Raw genomic sequence first — 18,425 nt, forward strand, 5'->3', positions numbered from 1 at the left:
AGAAGCTACTCTGAATATTTGTTGAACATTCTCTTAATTGACCAGGCTACTTTTAATATCAAAGGGTGAATACAAAAAGAGAAAACAGATTTTGTGAATATGAACCACAAATCTATATTACTAAATGGGAACTGTCTCCAGCTTTGGTAGACATTATACACATTTTCTATGAGTACAATCTCCAGTGAGCAAGTTACTTATATATAAAGGCCATCATTTTTTTCCCTTGATAATAAAGGTGAAAAGAACTCAAAGTAAAAACTTTTTAAAAATAAATATTCCTTAATTCTGAAGGTGATAATATATTGTCTAAAAGCTAAGATGTCTTGATCATGATGAAAAACCAACTTCTTTTTCTGTCTAGTCATAATCATAAAAAGTATCATTGATAAATATACACATATAATTAAAATGACAGGCTATTTTTCTACCTATCTCTGACACTTCTGTACTGCTGCAGCCAGTCACTGTTATTATAGTACTTTGAAAAGTTGGAATTGGACATAATTCTCACTGGTATTTGTTGAGCTCTTCAATGTTTTCTAAAAACAGATTTTTAAATTAATTTTTCTTTCTTACAAACATAAACTCATTTCATTCATCCTGAAATTCTAGAGTCCCTAAATCTCTTTTGCACATTTACACTGTCCACACAGATGTATGTTGCACCTTCCAAATTAAGATCCTCTGTGATTTTCATTGACACACGATTTAACCACTCTTCCATATCACTAATTATGACGCTAAATCAACATGGATCTAGCATTGATCTTTAGGGCCCCCTGCTAATATCTGCCCCAATTTCCATTTATTACTATTCTTTGATTATGGTCTTCAGACAGTATTCAAGCCAAGCCAAAAATGTGTTCATGAACAAGACAATTTAACTCAATTTTTCAATTTTACTCACACTAACAAAATATTATTATACTTTCCATTAATAACTGCTCTGTTTCAATCCATAAAAGCAACTTAGCTGTAGGATGTCCATTTCCCGCCTCTAAACATCCAATTCCAATTCATTTTTCTTGATATTCCGTATATCCCCTGAAATCTCATAGTAACTACCACCTACTACATTACTCTTCTTAGGAAATATAATGTCAAATATACTATATGTTATGCCCAGTGATTTGGCTTTACTTTGCCTAATATTTGGACAACTAAATAGAAATAAAGTTACATCACAAAACCTCATTTTATGTCACAGCTCAACCGAAGCATAACATATAAGACTGACACTTATGCTTTTAATTTTTTCTTTCTGTAGCAACCAGGAGTCTAGAAAATTAGCTCTGTGGAAATAACACATTGATAGTAACTTTATGTAAATATAAGTCTAATATATCACAATTTAATACTATTTTTGGACAATTTCATACTTAATTTCTCACTGTGTCTGCTTTCATATATAATTAGCTTAAATTACATAAAACATTTCCAACAAAATCTATGGGACTCTTAGCATTTGGAGTTTAAGCATATCTACCTATATTCAAAACCAAGATTTACTTTTTAATGTGTCTTAAAGAATAAGAATGTTTATACTGAAATCATAAATTTCAGCATCAAATTATTCTTAAATTTTATAAAATATTAAAACTCATGAGTATTTCTGAGACTTTCTATTTAATCATAATAACTCCTATTGCCTAGTTAAATGAGTAGTTAACAATGACCTACGATGACTATGGAACATTAGCCTGTTTATTGGTTTCTGCTTTCAATCAATATCATCTTTTGTTCAACTTAATCAATGTTGTTTAAATTGGTTAGCTGCACTGAAACAGTACCCAAACCAGAAACCAGTGCCAAGGGTCTAGAAGTAAATTTATTATTGTTTTGTTCATAGTAATGGTTCTAATATTTATTTTTTAGGATAAAGAAGAATAGTTTGAGGCAATCGCTATTGTGATTACACATTTCTAAGTGAATAAACAATAGTCAATATGCATTGCAGTCAGCCCAGAATTCAGTTTTAATCAACTCTTTCCTTTTATTTAATGAAAGCCTCCCTCTTTTAAGCTATGTACAGACATTTTATATATAAAAAAATTAGGTTCAAGTAACAAAAAATATTTCTCATAAATTTGGGCAAACACTTTACTATGGGACTAAATCAACACTGTGCTATAAATAAAGACTGATTTTCTGAAATAAAAAGAAAAGCAAATTATATATTAGAGTAATAATAGCTTCAGTGTTTGTTTACCAGTTGCTAGGCACTATAAATATGTTAACTCATAATAATAAAATTTAATATTAACAGCTAAAACCTAACCATGTACATACTATTCCCCAGTATATGCTAAGTGCTTTACTTGGGTTATTTTATTTAATATGCACAGTAACCCTCTGAGGTTAAGCAATTGCTACAGAGAAAAAATATAGTGGAGCAGAGATCTGAATCTAGACCTGACTCCTAACATTTCTTAATTGGTAGATTCTGTAGCTCTATCTAGAGAACTTCCAAGCCCACATTAAATTTATGGGTCTTTTTTAAGGATTAGAAATATACATAAGACAATTATGTGAAACCAAATTGAAACAATACATTTGTCAGGGGAGGGTGTAATTTCCTCAGTTCTGCCTCATCACAACAAAAATATGAAGTGACGAACGTTAAAGCCCTTGGACGAACCATGTCTCAGCTCTTGGGCAGGCCATGTTACAGCTCTCAGACAGATAAGTGTTACAGCTCAGTTTTATTTAGAAAATAAAGGAAAATACATCCTTGAGGCATGAGGGTATGCTAACCCAAAAAACTCAAAAAGAAGAGAGAGAGAAAGAGAGAGAGTGAGAAAGTGAGACCCCCAGTCTTTTGGCTCCTCTTCTTATATGTTTTTTCCTCCCCCTGGGCCTGCCCTATCTAAACTGGGCTAGCCAGGAGTGCTCTTTCTTCTACCTGAGGTCCTCACTCCAGTTCTTTGACCTTCCTTCGTTCTATTTTCACGGGCTTTTCCCTTCCTTGTCTTTTAGCCACCACCATTCTGGACTCCTTTTTCCTATTCTAACTGCCTAACACATTCACATAGATTTTTAATATGGTAATTTTAAGTAGGGTTCAACGTAGAACACTTACAGTGTAGGATCTTGGGGTATCATTTAGCAACCTCTGTTCAAACACATGGTATAAAAGAGATGAAGAGATTCTTTAAATGTCATATACTAAACTGAATATGGAATTGTGTCTGATTTTGCATTTGTCCTAAGTTCACTGCATGCTAAATTGTAGGGATGTAGATACTTATTTTAGGTAAATATGATTAATTTCTCCATTTCTTTTATTGTCATTTTAAATGCTTCATTTAGAATGAGATTTTTCTCAGCACGTCTGGAAGTGTCTATAAACATGGTGTAGGCATAAATGACTGATTAAACAGCAAAAAACTGGAAAAAAACATTTTTCCCAATTGCACACCATTCCCTAGTTGCTATCAGTAGAATGTTTTGAAGGGTTGAAGCCATTAACAGGCAATGAACTAACTACCTGCAATGAGCAAACGGGCTTCAAGTGGTTATCCTAGAAAAGACACATGTAAATCTACACCGCAAAGCATGGAGAGAAAGCAAAGACTCTGGGGTCAGAAATTTAAATTTAAATGTCAGCAACCGCACTAAATCATAGTTCAAAAGTGAGAATGTTAATTAGCCATTCTGTGTCTTACCTTTAAATTAGAATATATAGGAAGTCTCAATAAATATGAATTCCTAATCCATCTCACTATTTTAATAAGCGAAAACTCCACATTCTATGTAATATCACTAAATCCAAATGAAAGAAGGTGTATTACTAGGGCATTCAATGTGTGCTGGAACATTTGACTCAACAGAGAAAAATACATATTTCACTAATAAGCTTACCTTACAGCACCAAGGTTTAGGATCTGTAAGTAACTAAACAGATAATGACAACAATAACATATGTTAAAAGAACAACATTTTAACAATCCTAATCTAAAAACAATTGGGAAGAAAACAAGGAATGAGAAAAACAATTGGACTGTGTTCTTTTCCCAACTCCGATTAACTCATGGTGTGCGTGCGCGCGCATATGCTAAGTCACTTCAGTTGTGTCTGACTATTTGCTAACCTATGGACTATAGCCCACCAGGCTCCTCTGTCCATGGCATTCTCCAGGCACCAATACTGGAGTGGGTTGCCATGCCCACCTTCAAGGGATCTTCCCTACCTAAGGATCTAACCCACATCTCTTCAGTCTCCTGCATTGGCAGGCAGGTTTTTTACCACTAGCGCCACCTGGGAAGCCTAACTCATGGTGTAATCTTTATCAAATAATGTATCCTTACTAAACCTCAGTTTACTCTCTTGCAAAATGAAGAGATTTAATTTATTTGTAAAGCCCCTTCCCAGTGCTAAGGCAGTAACATTATACAAGTGTGCTTGGCATTTCATCAGTGCTCAATAAACATTTGTTGAATAAATGAATAATTTTTAAATTCAACATGTATCTTCAAATATCTAGGAAGCAGAAAAGAAGATATTAAATTGGAACAAAAACATTGCTAATGTGAAGGCAAGTCTTTTATGTCCTTTTATTGGAAGAACATTTGGTTTTCTATGATGTGAGATCAGTCAAAAATAGAATAAAAAGCCAAGCAGTTTTGATTATGGACATTGGATGTAAATAAAAGAGATGTACTTTCAAGTGGAGTCAAGATTTTGCAAGCATAACTTGCAGATATACTAACATGTCAGAGGAACTGTGGTCCACGTTCCCATTAATTTCAACAATTACTTTTGGGTTTAAAAGGACGAGTTTTTACTTAGAATGAAAAAGCTGCTACTTTGAAAGTGAACTTTTTAGATTTTTGAAAATTTATAAACAACATAGATAAAAGAGTACTAATTCATAATTCTCCCATGTTATATTCCATGTTTATATATTGAATATCTAAACAATATAAGGAGATTAAACCATTTGAAATTAGAATCAAATCAGAAAAGAAGCATGAGGTTAATGCTTAAAAACCAAAAAAGAGTTATTTAAGATAGTGTTGGAAGTGCTGGCCACAGCAATCAGAGCAGAAAAAGAAGTAAAAGGAATCCAGATAGGAAAAGAAGAAGTAAAACTCTCACTGTTTGCAGATGACATGATCCTCTACATAGAAAACCCTAAAGATTCTACCAGAAAATTACTAGAGCTAATCAATGAATATAGTAAAGTTGCAGGATATAAAATTAACACACAGAAATCCCTTGCATTCCTATATACTAACAATGAAAAAACAGACAGAGAAATTAAGGAAACAATACCATTCACCATTGCAACAAAAAGAATAAAATACTTAGGAGTATATCTACCTAAAGAAACAAAGGACCTATCCATAGAAAACTATAAAACACTGATGAAAGAAATCAAAGAGGACACAAACAGATGGAGAAACATACCGTGTTCATGGATTGGAAGAATTAATATTGTCAAAATGGCTATTCTACCCAAAGCAGTCTATAGATTCAATGCAATCCCTATCAAGCTACCAACGGTATTTTTCACAGAACTAGACCAAAGAATTTCACAATTTGTATGGAAATACAAAAAACCTCGAATAGCCAAAGTAATCTTGAGAAAGAAGAATGGAACTGGAGGAATCAACCTGCCTGACTTCAGACTCTACTACAAAGCCACAGTCATCAAGACAGTATGGTACTGGCACAAAGACAGAAATATAGATCAATGGAACAGAATAGAAAGCCCAGAGATAAATCCACGAACCTATGGACACCTTATCTTTGACAAAGGAGGCAAGGATATACAATGGAAAAAAGATAACCTCTTTAACAAGTGGTGCTGGGAAAACTGGTCAACCACTTGTAAAAGAATGAAACTAGAACATTTTCTAACACCATACACAAAAATAAACTCAAAATGGATTAAAGATCTAAATGTAAGACCAGAAACTATAAAACTCCTAGAGGAGAACATAGGCAAAACACTCTCCGACATAAATCAAAGCAAGATCCTCTATGACCCACCTCCCAGAATATTGGAAATAAAAGCAAAACTAAACAAATGGGACCTAATGAAACTTAAAAGCTTTTGCACTACAAAGGAAACTATAAGTAAGGTGAAAAGACAGCCCTCAGATTGGGAGAAAATAATAGCAAATGAAGAAACAGACAAAGGATTAATCTCAAAAATATACAAGCAACTCCTGAAGCTCAATTCCAGAAAAATAAATGACCCAATCAAAAAATGGGCCAAAGAACTAAACAGACATTTCTCCAAAGAAGACATACAGATGGCTAACAAACACATGAAAAGATGCTCAACATCACTCATTATTAGAGAAATGCAAATCAAAACCACAATGAGGTACCATTACACGCCAGTCAGGATGGCTGCTATCCAAAAGTCTACAAGCAATAAATGCTGGAGAGGGTGTGGAGAAAAGGGAACCCTCTTACACTGTTGGTGGGAATGCAAACTAGTACAGCCGCTATGGAAAACAGTGTGGAGATTTCTTAAAAAACTGGACATAGAACTGCCATATGACCCAGCAATCCCACTTCTGGGCATACACACTGAGGAAACCAGATCTGAAAGAGACACGTGCACCCCAATGTTCATCGCAGCACTGTTTATAATAGCCAGGACATGGAAGCAACCTAGATGCCCATCAGCAGATGAATGGATAAGGAAGCTGTGGTACATATACACCATGGAATATTACTCAGCCATTAAAAAGAATTCATTTGAACCAGTCCTAATGAGATGGATGAAGCTGGAGCCCCTTATACAGAGTGAAGTAAGCCAGAAAGATAAAGAACATTACAGCATACTGACACATGTATATGGAATTTAGAAAGGTGATAACGATAACCCTATATGCAGAACAGAAAAAGAGACACAGAAATACAGAACAGACTTTTGAACTTTGTGGGAGAATGTGAGGGTGGGATATTTCAAAAGAACAGCATGTATACTATCTATGGTGAAACAGATCACCAGCCCAGGTGGGATGCACGAGACAAGTGCTCCGGCCTGGTGCACTGGGAAGACCCAGAGGAATCGGGTGGAGAGGGAGGTGGGAGGGGGGATCGGGATTGGGAATACATGTAAATCCATGGCTGATTCATATCAATGTATGACAAAACCCACTGGAAAAAAAAAAAAATAATAATAAAAAATAAATAAATAAATAAATAAATTAAAAAAAAAAAAAAAAGAAATGTGATTATGGTACATGAAGTCAAACATAAATTTTAAATGGGTGTAAGTGAATGTTGGGTTTTCCTGGTGGCTCAGACCTTAAAGAATCACCTGCAATGCAGAAAACTCACGTTTGATCCCTGGGTTAGGAAGTTGAGGGATTGGCAACCCACTTCAGTATTCTTGCCTGGAGAAGTCCATGGACAGAGGATCCTGGCAGGCTACAGTAGGTAAATATTCACAGAATCCAAATCTTGAGTCAAATGTGTAAGAAGAAAGTAACAGAAATGCAGCCAGGAAGAGCAAGCACATTCTGTTAATTCAGCTATCAAAAATGAAAATTCTGCCAGAATTTGTAATTCTGACTTTCTTAGGAAGAATCATATTACCCTTTGCTTCCTCCAATCTCTCCCACCAATGTCAGAAAAATGTCAGAATAGGAATACTTGACCTTCATCCACAAGATCAAAGGTCCTAACTCACCAGTACATTCCTTCAGGGATTAGCGAGCATCACGATGTGTCAAACATTTGGGCACCATGAATGTGGCACAAACATGTGACACATTGATATGTAAGTGCCAAGCATACCTACAGACACAAGGAGCACAGTGGTGAACAAAGCATGCAAGGTTCACACTCTGCCTGGCTACCACCCAGAGAAAGGAAGAAGAAAATATTTAAAAGGTGACTACCAATGCACAGCTGTGATTGTGGAGAAGATATGGTAAAAACCTCTGTGAAGAGGGGCAGGGAGATGCTGCAGGGGTAGATGTGGAGTCTGAAAAGCCTTTCTGTGACTTCTAAGATGAGACTTAAAGGATGAGTAAGTAAAGGCAGGAAAGAGAGAGAAATGCCACTGGAAGGTGGAAAAAGATGTGAGGCTTTCTAGATTTAAAAAAAAAAAAAATCAATGACAGAAGAACAGAGAGTGAAGGGCAAAAGTCAGGCTTGTGTGTAAAAGACAAGGGAGGGAGCCATCAAGCTTCACTTTCCTTGTTGTGTATTGAGGCTATTGGATTGGGCAGTAGAGAGAATCATAAGGAAGGAAAGTAGGAGAAAACAGGTCGGCAGGAGGAAGAGGGTGAAGGATCCTTTAGGTTTTGTGCACTGGACTTTGAGGTCCCTGTGAGATACCCAAATTCCAACTGGATATTATTTGGAACTCTTAAGAGATGTCTGGATTGACTGGAGAGACATTTTTTAAACTGTTAAAAGATATAGCTTAAATCATCTAAGTGGAAGCTACTAAAAAATGAGAGACTAGGATTCAGTAGAAGGAACTCATTATAGATTTGGCTGCACACATTGTGTAGATATGCATTCATATGTGTGAGGGACTCAGGATTTGGAGGATATTTATTAACTACTCCAAATAACAGTTATATAAGTATTTATACTTACTCTGTATACTGGGTATATGTATATATGTATATATATATATACCAGGACTTCCCTGGTAGTTCAGTCAGTAAAGAATCTGCCTGCAGTGCAGGAGACCTGGGTTCAATCCCTGGGTTGGGAAGATCCCCTGGAGAAGGAAATGGCAAACCACTTCAGTATTGTTGCCTGGAAAATCCCATGGACAGAGGAGCCTAGCAGGCTACAGTCCATGGAATCGCAAGAGTAGGACACGACTTAGTGACTAAACCACCATATATATACAGGGCTTTCCTGATAGCTCAGTTGGTAAAGAATCCACCTGCAATGTGGGAGACCCGGGCTTGAGCCCTGCATTGGGAAGATCCCCTGGAGAAGGGAACAGCTACCCACTCCAGTATTCTGGCTTGGAGAATTCCATGGACTATATAGTCCATGGGGTTGCAAAGAGTCGGACATGAGTGAGTGACTTTCACTTTCATACATATCATATATATATCTTACAAAAACCTTTAAAGTAAGATATAATTTTTAGACATCATCACAAATCATGACATAAAAATCTGTAAGACTCAGGGATGAAAGAGTTAATCACCATAAAATCCAGCTCCTGAAACAAGTTGCTTTTAAATTTAAAATATATATGTATATATATTTTAAAAAAGACAGAGGAACCAGAGATCAAGTTGCCAACATCCATTGGATCATTAAAAAAGCAAGAGAGTTCCAGAAAAACATTTATTTCTGCTTTATTGACTACGCCAAAGCCTTTGACTGTGGGGATCACAATAAACTGTGGAAATTTCTGAAAGAGATGGGAATACCAGACCACCTGACCTGCCTCTTGAGAAACCTGTATGCAGGTCAGGAAGCAACAGTTAGAACTGGACATGGAACAACAGACTGGTTCCAAATAGGAAAAGGAGTACGTCAAGTCTGTATATTGTCACTCTGCTTATTTCACTTATATGCAGAGTACATCATGAGAAATGCTGGGCTGGAGGAAGCACAAGCTGGAATCAAGATTGCCAGGAGAAATATCAATAACCTCAGATATGCAGATGACATCACGCTTATGGCAGAAAATGAAGAAGAACTAAAGAGCCTCTTGATGAAAGTGAAAGAGGATAGCGAAAAAAATTGGCTTAAAGCTCAACATTCAGAAAACTAAGATCATGGCATCTGGTCCCATCACTTCATGGCAAATAGATGGGGAAACCATGGAAACAGTGGCTGACTTTATTTCTCTGGGCTCCAAAATCACCGCAGATGGTGACTGCAGCCATGAAATTAAAAGACGCTTAGTCATTGGGGGCAGGAGGAGAAGGGGATGACAGAGGATGAGATGGCTTGGATGGCATCACTGACTCGATGGACATGAGTTTGAGTAAACTCCGGGAGTTGGTGATGGACAGGGAGCCCTGGAGTGCTGTGATTCATGGGGGTCGCAAAGAGTGGGACATGACTGACTGACTGAACTGACTGACTGACTCCCTGGAAGGAAACTTATGATCAACCTAGACAGCATATTAAAAAGCAGAGACATTACTTTGTCAACAAAGGTCCGTCTAATCAAGACTATGGTTTTTCCAGTAGTCATGTATGGATGGGAGAGTTGGACTATAAAGAAAACTGAGCACTGAAGAATTGATGCTTTTGAACTGTGGTGTTGGAGAAGACTCTTGAAAGTCCCTTGGACTGCAAGGAAATCCAACCAGTCCATCCTAAAGGAGATCAGTCCTGGGTGTTCATTGGTAGGATGATGTTGAAGCTGAAACTCCAATACTTTGGCCACCTGATGTGAAGAGCTGACTCGTTGGAAAAGACCCTAATGCTGGGAAAGATTGAGGGCAGGAGGAGAAGGGGACGACAGAGGATGAGATGCTTGGATGGCATTACCAACTCAATGGACATGGGTTTGGGTGAACCTCGGGAGCTGGTGATGGACAGGGAGGCCTGGCGTGCTGTGGTTCATGGGGTCGCAAAGAGTCAGACACGACTGAGCGACTGAACTGAACTGGATATATATATATATATTCATTAAATTTCCACCAAGCTTATGAACTTTGAGTTTAGTTACCAGAAGTATCAGTAATGAAAACTTCATTCCTGTATAGTATAAGATGATTTACATTACTCATGCAGATAAATAAATTATTGAGAGCCTCTTGCTCAGCAATAGTTTCTAAGTTGCTTTCTGTTTTCCTCTTCCCCACCTCTGTACTTTTACAGAAATGATGCTACTAAATACTAATGAAGCAACATTTATTTGGGGGTAACTGAGTAGTATTTTAAGTACCTGACTGCTAGGTGACTAACTCATGGGCCAAATCTGGCTCATTTATTAACAAAATATTAAAAATGAGTAAGTACATGCCAAGTATAAAGAGATGTCTTTCCTTTTTCATTTGTAATTAAGTTGAGCTTGTTTTGGAATACAGAATAATTTCAATTATGGTTGGATTGGGAGCAAGAAAGAATACAAAGACTCATGACTCCTGGGAAGGGAGCAGGGCTGTGTTCATGTCATTCATGAGTTGTGAAGCAACATGTGCTTATAGCTGCCAAAATGTCTGATATAGACCATTTCACAAATTAGCAGTGAGTTCTGATTCTTTTTCCTTTGCCTTTCCCATTCTTGAACTTAGACTCCTCATTTTACTAAACACAGTCCTTGTTCTTTGATATCTTTTCTGCATCATTAATTTTGCTATTTTGTTAGCTTCTAAATTTATGAATTTAGTTTCCAAGGTTAAAAAAAATGTTTCAAAGGACTAAATGAACTCATTTAGTTGGGTTAAACTAGCAAAAGATGATCTCTTTGCTTTGGTATTTTAAAAGTGTTGGGTAGTGTCAAGTGAGATAACTGATAGTAATTAACATAGAAACACAGATTCATCTATGTGTGTTTTTTAGATTACCTTTGAGAAAAATTCACATTATCTAATTAAAATCATTAATATTAAGGTATCTTGCAGAAAACCTTTCATTGAAGTGTATGATTATCAGAAAAATCATTAAATTCAAGTGTAAGTGCACAAAAATTAGAATATTATTGATTATTTATATTAGACTTGAGGAACTCATCTTTTTAACTGATAAGATGAATGAAATAATTGAAAAAATGTTTCACATTACAATTAAGAAAATGCAATAAATAACCCCATAAAAAACAGTATTTGCTTTAAGTAACTATGTATAATTGTCATTCAAATGTTTCTCCTTTCCTGAGTTATAGAGTTGTTTGAGTGGGTTTTCTGTGTTATGTGTAACATTCTGGATGGCAGAAAGAATGCAATTTATGACTAAAAATTTTCTTCACAGTATAAATAAATCATAATAGAAACTGAAAGTAGTCAAAACTGACCTATACAGTAAGACCTCATCCCATATTGAAATATACATCCGAATATGTGTTTTACAAATTCACATGAAATAATTATAGCCTTACTGATGATCCAAATATTTATTGCTAATAGCAAACTCATGAAATATATATTATGTCAACTTTGCAGAAATGTTTAATTGTTGCCTAATGCCTTCTTGAACTTCCCATGTATATGAAAGAATGTAGTGTCCATACATTTTCTTGCTTGAATTCTAATCGCCTTGAGAATTCTGTGGATATCAGATAATTTATATATCACATCTCCCAGGAGGCGTATGTGCTTGTTTATGTCCAGCACTTTGGACCTTAACTAAGTTAGTGCCTGAGGAGTCCCCAAATACACAGACCATAGCTCTGATAGTTCACACTGGACTTACTGTCCCTGATAAAGAGGACTGGCTTTGTCATTAGTAATTTGTTAACATATGCATGCGATTCTTTACAAAGCAACATAGATCCTTTGAATTTAATAATATCATAGTCACACATATATGTAATTTTGCTGAAACCCATAATGCTCTAAAAAATGAAATCTTTTCTACAAGATGTCTCGTAATAACATATGGTTCAAACCTTAGGATTTAAAAAATAATTATCATTGTAAAATCATTAATACACAAAAAACATTCTCCAGGAATGTCTCTAGTTTCTGAGTTTTATGTATTGCATATATGATACTTTACACAATTATATTTCCTTTATAGTAAACTAAGAATGATACTTTTGGAACTGACTGAATAACACGATTAATGTCAAACAATATCCCCAAAATGAATGAACTTAAAATGCAAAATAAAAGCAATTGGGAGGATTATAGCAGTTAATCATTTTAGGCTTCCCTTTGAAGAAACATTTTCATTTAATGCTCTTTTTACTGTTTAGTATTCATGTTGTTAGATTGAGTTTATTGTCTAGAATAGATGTGAGACTATAAATGCTACCTTCAGATTTTGTTCTCTCCTAATAGCGAGGTCTTGACAATATACGTATTTTGCTTTTCGGAGTGTTTAATAAAACTCCCTTTAGTATTCTCTATATGATTTTGCTCAGCAGATTTGTGTTATTAAAACGTATATAATGGCACAGTCCACTTGGAAAGTCCACATAGGAACAAACAATCTTATTTATTGTTAGCTTTCACCTGGTTTATTTTACATGTACCTTGCATTAGTTGCCACTAAAACAAAAAGAAGATAATTTCAAATTTTAAGAACTCCCTAGTTAACTCATGATTTTATTGATACAGAATTTATAAAACTTTCATCTATGAGATTGGGCTTCAGACATTCAATAAAACACATTTACTGTGTTCAAGAATTAAATCATACATTGTTTAAAATTAATTATTCCTTTTTAATTGCATTGTATAAACAGAAATGACCTGTTAATTTAAAGAAAATCTATCAGCACAAAATGAATTCACTCATATAAACAAGCAAGATGAACTTGACCTTGTTTGAACTTGTTTTGATGTGGCCCAGATGGTAGGCTACATGCTTGAATAGCAGGCTAAAGCAGAGGAAAAACTCATAGAGCAAGATCTAGATTTATAGCCTTTTGCAAATTCCCACCTTGTATTGTCCTTTCGGCATCTGTTCTGCCGCCACTGCGGTCAGCTTCTATCTCTGGGGTCAGAGAGTCTAAAAGCAGAGAAAGGTAAGAGTGACACACATTTCATTTGATTCCCATTGTCCTTTAAAAAAAAAGCAACCTGTTACTTTGGTGCTGAATTAAAATTACATAAATCTTTGTCATCTTTTAAAGGTTGAACAAAGACTATAACCATGAGAATTATCAGAAGATTTGAATGGATAAATAATGCAAAATTGTTCAGAAAATGAGATGGGGGGGTTGAGAACTTCTCATATTAATATTTTATTATGTTTCAGTACAGACAGAATTGGTTAAATAGAAAAGCAATGTCATCTCAGATACTGAAGCAACAAAACTGTGGAAGCACCCATGAAATAAAACATTTCCCCCAACACAAGTGACTTTTCTTTCCACCATGCTTTCAAAAAGAGCTTAATGAATCACCAGCCATAGAAATACAAACCCACAAACACATTTAAATTGCCTTTTGAGTATTCACAATGAAAGTTAGTTAGCCATGCATAAACACACATCCTCTTACCATTTAAGACCCTGAGACTATCTGTTGAAGCTGCCTGTTTTAGTGTTTGTTCGGCTTGCTCACGCCGTTTTGTCTCAAATTCAAGTGCTTCCTGCAATTTTCTCTTTGCCTTCTTCTCCTTCTTTAGCCTCTTTTGAACTATGGCTAGAAAAGAGTATATATACATTATTATTTTTCAGAATTTTTGCAATGTTCACATTTCCACAAATGGTCTCTATTTTTAAAATAATATTATTTTTCCCCCCTGCTGGACTGCACCTGTCTGTGCAGAGGAAGTTTAAACAAAACAAAACAAAAAAAAGCAGCAATAACCCACTTTTACCTAAAATAAATCTCAGTAAAATGTCCATGAAGGCCAATTTTTGTTTAGCCTTGAACTATTACAAGAATGCCTTTAATTATCATATGTGGAGACAGTTTTAATGGGAAACTAATTTTAATAAATATTTATACTCACTAATAAAAGAAGTCTGATTAAATAAATTTTGTAGTTTAGTCTCTGCCCTTGAATCAGACAAATGCAAAGTAGTCTGAATAGTATAAATCTTTAAGATTAGTCTCTCTTTATGAAACATCAATTTTGAGTAGTAAACAGAGCATTTCCCCTATCTTTACAAAAATGTTATACCAGCAAAATTTTTAATAATTCTTTCTTGAAATTTTAGACAATGTAATAAATACGATTGCATATGTGGAGCTAAATATTATTATTGTTAATATATATATATATAAACAGACATTTTTATGAAACTATTGCAATTTGCTTAGAGATATTAATAATTTCATAGCAGATGTATATCCACTATAATATATTTCAGGAAAGTTACACTTTTAGACTGTAGGAATTTGATGAGTATAAAACTTCACTGCTACTTATATAAAAATGTTGCCTATGATACAAAAAGTTAATTATGATGAATTCTTTTCCTACTGACCAATTTAAGTATTTGTACATAATATGTAATCAATAAATAATAACAAATCTTCTTCACAAATGTATGTTAACTGTACTTTCATACATATAATAATTGATCATTGCTTTAACTTATACACTATATATAAAGTCACCAATCAACATATAGAAAGCATAAAAGTGTTTTCTTTGAAATAATTTTTTTTCTGGATGGTTGATAAACATTGTGTATATGAATGTGACAGAATTAGTATGAGATAATCCTTCTGGCAGAATTAAGTCGTAAGTAACCATTCCAAATTTATTGTATATATTACTACAAATTAACAAGCAACATTTTTTTACCTAGCATAGTATTCAGTCAAGACATCCAAAAAGGTAATAATGGTTCATGTAAGAGTGTTACTTGGAATTTCCAGTTTCCACAAATCCTATTTTTATAATCAATATTATTAAAATGGCAGACGATTATCTTACAGTTTATTGTTTCTGGTAGCATATATTTACAGAAAATTGTTTTTACATTGAATCAAATCTTATAAGAAAAAACAAAACTGCTTTCAAATAAATGCTAATTCCCTTTATTTAATACTATGAAAATCTTAACAAAGTTACTTGCCTACTCTTTTCCTTTCTAAAGATGATTGCTTATATTGTCTCTTTGAAAAGAAACAGTAGTTGCTGAATTATTTATTTGGATTGTTTATTTCCATGGCACTAAAAGCTCAATCCCAGTGCCTTGCCATTGACTGTTCTTTGTTTCTTTCTACGGGATTGAAGCAAATGGGGTTGCCATGTTTCTCTCTTCAGGGTAACACACGGCTTCCATTGACACATTCATATAGATCATTATTGATAGTTATTACCTTTAACTTGTTGTTCATAATGAATTAAATGGTAGGTTCATGACGGTGTCTGTGAAACACTTTGTCCTATACCTTTAGTGGTTAAAGGAATAAAACAATGTAAATCTTCCAACAGTTGTAAACCAACACAATTCTGAAAATCTCTCAAGTAACCAAAAGGTTACCTTAAGAATTCAAGGTTCTGTTTTTAAGTCTTGTTTGAAAAAGACTTCTCCAGGTGAGAGCAAAATTGCAACATTGCTATCTCATGGAAGATGGTTCCAAAGAACGAACCCTTTGACCATATTTATTACTCAGAACATATCCCACCATCAACATTTATCTTGTTTTGCTTACTTTAGTAGCTAAATCTATGTGAAGTCACATTGCTTAGAACAGTGCTCCACACCCAGAGTGCCAGCTGCCCAAATCAGCCTCATCCTGGGAACTGACTGACTATTGCTTCATAGTAACTAATAAAAAGCCTATTAATTCTGCCAGTTTTGAAAGAAAGAATGATTTTTAAATGACCACGTCACTTATATCAGAGGAAAGTGTGGAGTATTTACAGTGGATACTTATTAAATGAGAGAAAAGGAGCTTCCCTTTTAAACATCGAGGAGAACTTTAGACTTGAAACAGAGGGGAAGTTGATTGTAAAGACAATACTCTTGGATCTCATACATAAAATAAGCACACAAATATGAATGACCTTCAAAATTATCTAAACATGCACTGTAAAGTGTGTAAAAAGAAGCAGTTCATTGACTGATAATAACATTATTTTTACCCAATAAAAATTCACATCAGTTTCTACTCTGATGTGTATTTGACCTTGTTGGATGAAAATAAGGCATTCAGAAAGAAAATTATACAAATACTCAACTTTGGTCATTTGTTCAGATATTCATCAGTCTTCCATTTCAGTTGATAAAAATCTCACTAAATCTGCCTCGCTTGAATAATCAGTATTTTTCTAGTTTAGCTTTATGACTTTAGCTCAAGCTTTTCAAAGGGCAATTATGAATGAATATAGAATTTTTCTTCATGGCTGTTATCAGAACTCCTTCTTATCTTAAAATTATGAATTGGTTAAATCTACAAACAATAAAATTATGTGATTAATGATATAATGGATATATTTCAGTTTTTTGAGGTACAAAGGGAAGAGAAACCATATACTTTGAAGGTTAAGCTCAGGATTCAAATCCTGCACTAAACTTTAGCTACAAGTAAAAACAAAAAAGTTACAGTTTCATAGTAAATCACAAAATATTGTTATGTTGAATATTTGATGCTAAGTATTAAACTTGTTTGGAAGTTTAAAAATACCTCTATTCTTTTGTTCCATTGCCAACTGCTTCTCAAGTGTCTCCCTTAGTTCTCTTTCCCTTAAAAAATCCATCTTCAGTTCTGTTTTTTCAAGTTGAACCTGTTTTTCTTGAGCTCTGGCATTATCTATGGCAACTTTCAAGAGCCCCTGTACAAAGAAGGCATTCAGAATTATAATATTTTGGTATGAAGCACAGTTCATTCATTACTTTAATATTTTAAAAGAGAACAGCCCACTTATCAAATACCTTCATTCCTGTTGTGCAGTTACTCTGTACTCACTAAGACAAATAGCCAAAGTAAAGCAAACTTTTTCTAAGTTTAATTAAACTATTTTGGGAAGACAAATATTTTTGGCATGCAGGTTCAATTGCTTCTAATTAGAATATCTAGGTTTAATACTACATGAGGGCAACACATAAGTGTATCTTAAAATTAAATATTGTGAAGAAAATTAGACTGATTTGTTCCATGTGTAATTATCTGACATAGTTTATGTAACCCCATGTGATGTTAGCAATACCCACCTTTCTCTCAAGGCTCATTCTCTACCACTCCCTACTGAGATTATACACAACATGAGCGGCCATTTGTTTCTTAAGACACCAGTTTGTTTCTGCACCAGGCACTTGGCTCTCTATTTCCCTCCTGAATGCTTTTCCTCCCATGTTTTGCATGGTTCACTCCTACATTCATTTCACCTTTGTTCAATCATCACTGGGGAAAACTCTTTCTCTTCACAGCTTATCTGGACTAGCCCTCCAAACTCACCTTTTTATTCCCTCCTTAAAATTCTTCATACCCCTTATTATGTAATATTGTCATCTATTCATTTGTTTAGTGCCATATTTTGCATCTTCTTCACTGAAATCTAAGTTCTCTGAGGCACAGACATTTTCTCTCATTGGGTACTATGGTTACTAAAACACAGAGAGTGCCTACTGTAGAGTAGATTTCAAAAATTTATTGAATAGAAATTATAATTTGGTATATACTTCTTGAGATATATAATATGCATCAGGGATCCAAAACTTCATGGCTTAGTAATGCATTATTTTTTTAAAAATCCATCAAAATGGCTCTAAACAGAGGATAAATTTTATGGGAATATTTAACAGTATATATAATAATAGTATATGGCAAAAGCAAATTATATCTACTTATATAACTGATTATAAAATAATGTATATATAATTTGACTATATGCTATATTAATATATGAGTAATATTCTGAAATTTTCAAAAATGAGATTATGAGAA

The 18,425-nt window shown here is 34.5% G+C and overlaps 1 protein-coding gene across 1 annotated transcript in view; it reads right to left on the reverse strand.

The window, feature by feature from the left end:
• The window catches only part of DACH1 (dachshund family transcription factor 1), a 452,631-nt gene that overhangs the window by 26,133 nt on the left and 408,073 nt on the right, over positions 1 to 18,425 (reverse strand). Inside the window, 3 exon segments of the mRNA XM_061133018.1 lie at positions 13,513 to 13,581; positions 14,076 to 14,219; positions 17,166 to 17,313. Of these exon segments, the coding sequence (XP_060989001.1) occupies positions 13,513 to 13,581; positions 14,076 to 14,219; positions 17,166 to 17,313 (361 nt within the window).

This window comes from Dama dama, chromosome 30 (assembly GCF_033118175.1).
Source record: "Dama dama isolate Ldn47 chromosome 30, ASM3311817v1, whole genome shotgun sequence".
Classification (NCBI taxonomy): domain Eukaryota; kingdom Metazoa; phylum Chordata; class Mammalia; order Artiodactyla; family Cervidae; genus Dama; species Dama dama.